Consider the following 5,623-nt stretch of genomic DNA (forward strand, 5'->3'; position numbering starts at 1 on the left):
CAGTGTCCCTTATGCTACTGCAAAATGCCAGGACCCTCAGCTTGGGCTTGGCCTTGAAAGTGCTCCTCAGCTGATTCCTCATCCCTCAGGCCTCTGTCCAAGGGTCGCCTTCTCAAGGATGTCTTCTGGATTTACTACATCCTGTGCACTACCCCCACAACATTTCGTATGTGAAGATTTATTAGTGACTCAAGTTTTTCTCTCTTGGCCACTAGCCTATGAACTGGGATGGTCAGGGAACGGAGGCTCGTTCCCTGCTCTCCTCAGCCCCTGGAACAGCGCTTGAAACAGAGCAGGCCCTGCACGAGTGTTTGCAGAGTGGATGAACCAACGCACGGAGGCAGAGGAGTCCACAAGGTTCTCTCTTAGTGGGTTGCAGAGGAGTCCACAAGGTTCTCTCTTAGTGGGTTTACAGTACCCCGGGTGCACAGCTCCTCTGCGGCCGCGGACCCACCCCGCGTTGCCCAAGTTGCCCTGGCGCCGGGCCCTGGGTCCTAATGCGCACCCGGCTCTGTGCGATTATGCCCAGCCCCGTGTTGCCAGGCGCGTGTTGCCATAGTGCTGGGTAGCTAGCCGGCAGGCGGGCGGGCCCCTCAGCTGAGGACACAGAGCTTGGCCGCGGGCACGCGGGACGGTCAAAGCGGAGCGATGGGGGCGGCGCGAGCCGCGACACGGACTTCGCCTCGGCCTCAGCCGGAGTGCACAACGCGACCGCGGCGCAGCTTCCACAACACGCTGCTCTTCTACTGGAGGAAGCGGGAGCGACGCCACGGACGACGCAAGCCTCCCTCGGGCGGGGGAACGAGGCCCAGCGGGACTAGCAGGGCCCGGGCCTCCGGCCCCGCCCCTGCCCCGGCCCGAGCCTCCAGCCCCGCCTCAGCCCCGGCCCGGGCCTCCGGCTCCGCCTCGGCCCGCTCCCCGGCCTCTTGCTCCGCCCCGACCAGGGCCCGGGCCCAGACCGCCGGCACCGCCCCCTCGCAGGGCCCCGCCTTAGACTCTGCCCCCAGCCCCAACTCGGGGCCGGCCTCCGCGCCGGCGGCGCGCATCCCAGGCTCCTGTGGCCGCGCACTGGCGGCAGCGCGCGCGCTGGCTTGGAGGCCGACCTGGAGGCCCCTCTGGAGGCCGACCTGGCCCGGCAGACATTGCGCGAGCAAGATGGCGGCGCCCGGAGAGGGTGGCCGCTTCTACCGCAGCAACCTCTTCTCCTTCTTGCCGGGCGGCGCGCGCTCGGAGGTGATAGATGACCTGGAAACCGACGCGCGGGGCCGGGGCGCGGGGCGGAGAGACGCTGCCGTCTCAGTCCCGACGCCAGCCCAGGCGGCGACCTCCGATTCTCAGGTCGCCGAGGACACCTCCCAGAGGCGGCCCTGCAGAGCCTGCGTGGACTTCAAGAGGTGGATGCGGACGCAGCCGAAGGTTCAAATGCCCTGTCCGACCTCTCAATCCCAGCCCTCAACCCCACACTTTGTCCTTAGGTGCCCTGGGCCCACATCCCAAGGGCCTACCCTCCCAAGTTGGCTAGGCCTAACCCTTGCCCACCCTGGGGTAGGCCTGGCCTTTTATTTTCAGCCAGCCATACGTGGGCCAGATCGTCTGCAGACTTCTTTCTGGAGTCAGTGGGCCACCGGCTGGGGCTAAAAGGGGGAGCTTTTTGGGCTTCGGGTTGGGGAAGAATGAACTGACCTTTAGTTGGCCTACTTCTGCTGCAGCGGGACAACAAGTTTAGGGAGGATTGTCCACAGGATCGAGAGGAACTGGGTCGCCACAGCTGGGCTGTCCTCCACACCCTCGCTGCCTACTATCCTGATCTGCCCACCCCAGAACAGCAGCAAGACATGGCTCAATTCATACATTTATTTTCCAAGTTTTACCCATGTGAGGAGTGTGCCGAAGACCTAAGGAAGAGGTAAGCTGTGTCTGCAGGCAACAGATCATTGCATTTGGATTCTGGACCTGAGGCCTCTGGCTGATGTCATAAGGGGTAGTCTAGAGAAATAGTGGCAGAGGGTTGCTGAGGAGCAGGGACCACCAATAGTGTGGGTACTGGGATCATTTAAGCCTTCTCCTTTCTCTTCAAAGGCCAGGCATGCTGCCTGGATTTGCTGCCCAGCATTGCTTGGTTTTGCTGGCTCCCAGGAGGGGCTTTCTCTCCCTTGTTTAGCCCTGATGGAGGCTAGGAGCAAGTTAGAACACTTTTGTCTGACATCTCGAGCAGGACTACTAGTTTTAAGACCTTAGGAACCCCCTGCTTTTGTTCCCTAAAACCACCTTTTCCTTATTTAGGCACCCAAGAGCCCTGGATGGGCTATTGTAGTTGTTTCCAGGCTGGATATGTGGCACAGATCTGCCTGGGCAGTTAGAATGAGGTCTTTTGCTTCAGGGAATCAGGTGCTAAGAAGCAAGTTTAGTTTTCCTGTGTGCAATTGTATCCAGCCCCACCTCTTCTACGCTCTGCCTGGGGCCACAGGGACACAGGGATGAGGCTTCCTAATTGTTAATAAGGTTGTAAAGTTGCCAGGTCTGTTTTTGAAAGTCTTGCCCTGGGCCCTTGTTAGGGTTTGCCAATTTCCCCAGGTGGGTGTTAGAGCAGTCCCGGGAAGCTGCGGGGTCAGGCCTGTTCTGGGAATTCCTATTCCTTAGAGCAGGGGTCCTCAAACTTTTTAAACAGGGGGCCAGTTCACTGTCCCTCAGACCATTGGAGAGCCGGACTGCGGGCCTTGGGACCAGTCGGCTGCTAAGCAGGACAGGCAGCGGCAGCAAAAACACCCAGCAGCTGGCTTGGCGCTTGTGGCTCAAGTGGCTAAGGCGCCAGCCACATACACCTAAGGTGGAGGGTTTGAATCCAGCCCAGGCCTGCCAAACAACAATGAGGGCTACAACTAAAAAATAGCCGGGCGTTGTGGCGGGCGCCTGTGGTCCCAGCTACTTGGGAGGCTGAGGCAGGAGACTCACTTGAGCCCAGGAGTTGGAGGTTGCTGTGAGCGGTGATGCCACGGCACTCTACCCAGGGGGATAGCTTGAGGCTCTATCTAAAAAAAAAAAAAAAACACCCAGCGGGCCAGATAAATGTCCTAGGCAGGCCACAGTTTGAGGATGCCTGTCTTAGAGCATGAAGGCACTCCTAAGTGTAGCTCAAAGGAGTGCCTTAACTCTCTTCTCTTGGGAGCAGGCAAGGCAGCTGGCAGAGACAGTGGAGCCACTGCCTCTTATCCTTCTTGTGCTCCCCCCATACAGGATATGTAGGAACCAGCCAGACACTCGCACTCGGGCATGCTTCTCTCAGTGGCTATGCCGCCTGCACAATGAGGTGAACCGCAAACTGGGCAAGCCTGATTTTGACTGCTCAAAAGTGGATGAGCGCTGGCGCGACGGCTGGAAGGACGGCTCCTGTGACTAGAGTGTGGCCAGCTAGGGCCCATGGGGTGGCCTGGCTAGAGAGGGGCAGAATACTCATTAAAGTGAACAGAGCCAGAGCCTGTTGTATCTGAGTTGGGTGGTCACCAGTACACTGCCCTTGGGGTTCTGCCCATCTCAGGTTTGAAGAAGAGGTGGAGGGCCAGTCATGGTGGCTCACACCCATAGACCTAGCACTCTGAGAGGCTGAGGTGGGTCAATTTCTTGAGCTCAAGAGTTTGAGACCAGCCTGAGCAAGAGTGAGACCCCCATCTCTACTAAAAATAGAAAAACTAGCCAGGTATTATGGTGGGCACCTATAGTCTCAGCTACTTGGGAAGCAGAGACAAAGGATCACATGGGCCCAAGAGTTTGAGATTGCTGTGAGCTGTGATATCACAGCACTCTACTACCCAGAGCAACAAAGACTGTTGCAAAAAAAAAAAAAAAAAAAAAGTGGAGATGCCCACTGTAGGCATGCTACTGACTTCTAAGTCCACACCCTATGGGACTGCAGGTGAGGGAGGTGGGAGCAGCCTAGGATACCGTTTAGTATACAGGTTGCAACTTCCTGCTCACTCCAGTTCCTGCCTCCTGGTTCTTCATATTGGAAGACAGCCGGCCTAGCTGGGTTTCCCTGTGGCTGCCTCTTGAGGCCAGGTCATTACTTTCCCACATTGTAGCTGGGGACACCTGCAGTGCCTGTGGTGTCCAGTGGCTTTGTCCTGTCCACTTGAAGAATGAGGCCTGGGGACTAAGCTCTCTGCTCGGTCCTTACTGGGAAGCCCAGGCAGGGTTCTTTAAAGGTCCACAAACCACACTCCTTTACTCTGCCTGGGCCTTCGATAGCTGTGTCAAGCCTATCAGTAAAGGATTCATGGGGGCAGGTTCCTCAAAGTTTGAGGTCAAAAATAAAACACTGAGAAGTGACTGAGGATTTGGTTTCAGTATGTTTTGTGTTGGGGCTTGCAGCAAGGGACAGGGCTTGCTCTTGGCCTTCTGTACTCAGCTGTGCTCTCCTGCTGGGGGTTCTGGTTCCTTAGGAGAAGAGGTCCCGAGGTCGGAGCAGGCCAGATTATTCCAGCAACAGTAAGGCTGATGGGCTGGGGCAGAGGGGGCTAGAATAACTGCACGGGGTCAGAGGCAAGGGGAAGTGACAGCATAAAGTTTGCAAGGCTCCAGCAAATACATGGCTTTTACTTCTAGTCACTGTGATGGGAAGCTTTTAGAGCATTTGGAGCCAGGGATGTCAGGGAGTGATATGAATTCTGAAAAGTCCTTTCAGGTGGTGAGCCAGGATGAGGCAGGTGAAGGTTAGGAACCTAGAGGGGTCACCCAAGTGCCAAGTGTCACCTGAGAAGAAGGCTCACCTGGTGGAGGTGGAGATAAGAGAAGAGGATGCTGGATCCCTTGAAGATAGAATGAGAGAATTCCTAAGTTGAGAAGGAGCCAAAGGAGACTGTTGGGAGTTGCTCTGTGCATCAGTGAGATGGAGAAGACAATGTAGCAGGTTTAGGGGTGACTAGGACCCAACTTTTGGGTCTTCCCAGGTCTGTTCGGTTTTACCTCCCCCTAGGCCTTGGCTTTCAACCTGTGTGCTTTTGGACTGGTGGTAAAGCTCTGGGCACCTCTGTCTTCAAGGTGTCCCAGCCTTTCCCTGAGAGCAAGACAACCTTGGCCTGGTGCAGAGGGAGCTGCAGTGCCTCTTCCCCCTTGGCCCCACGGGGGTGCTGGTTTTTGCAGGGGCTGCCCAGAAGGCCAGGTGGCACAAATGAGAGAGAAGAGATTAGACAGGGCATAGCTGGCAGAGATGTTGCTCCTCCTCCCTCCCTAGGCATTATTTTTCTGTGGCCTGCAAATGCACTAGAAGGAGCCAGGCTCTCCAGTGATGAGGTGGTTGGCAGAAGGTCACATGGCCCATGTCTGCCGCCCTCCTCCCTGCCTTGCTTCCCTTAAATTTTCACCTCCAGGGCAGCGCGTGTGGCTCAGTTGGGTAGGGCATCCATCCCATATATCAAGGGTGGTAGGTTCAAACCCAGTTGCAGGCTCAGTGCCTGTGGCTCAAGTGGCTAAGGCACCAGCCACATACACCTGAGCTGGTGAGTTTGAATCCAGCCCCGGTCCGCCAAACAACAATGGCTGCAACCAAAAAAAAAAAAAAATAGCCAGGCGTTGTGGTGGGTGCCTGTGATCCCAGCAACTTCGGAGGCGGAGGCAGGAGACTTGCTTG

The 5,623-nt window shown here is 56.8% G+C and overlaps 1 protein-coding gene across 2 annotated transcripts; it reads left to right on the forward strand.

Annotated features, from left to right (window-relative positions):
• Nucleotides 1-1,080: 1,080 nt before the first annotated feature.
• GFER (growth factor, augmenter of liver regeneration) lies at nucleotides 1,081-3,474 on the forward strand. Of its 2 annotated transcripts, none has more exons than XM_003790788.2 (3): nucleotides 1,081-1,416; nucleotides 1,710-1,906; nucleotides 3,235-3,474. In XM_003790788.2, exons 1-3 carry the CDS (start codon nucleotides 1,156-1,158, stop codon nucleotides 3,395-3,397), a joined length of 621 nt encoding a protein of 206 aa, XP_003790836.1. In that variant the 5' UTR covers nucleotides 1,081-1,155; the 3' UTR covers nucleotides 3,398-3,474. The 2 variants fall into 2 exon arrangements, with proteins under 2 accessions (XP_003790836.1, XP_012661212.1); XM_012805758.2 differs by having other exon boundaries at nucleotides 1,108-1,416; nucleotides 1,743-1,906; nucleotides 3,235-3,473.
• The last annotated feature ends 2,149 nt before the right edge of the window (nucleotides 3,475-5,623 follow it).

This window comes from Otolemur garnettii, unplaced genomic scaffold (assembly GCF_000181295.1).
Source record: "Otolemur garnettii isolate 467f Iridium unplaced genomic scaffold, OtoGar3 scaffold00044, whole genome shotgun sequence".
In the NCBI taxonomy this organism is placed as follows: Eukaryota; Metazoa; Chordata; class Mammalia; order Primates; family Galagidae; genus Otolemur; species Otolemur garnettii.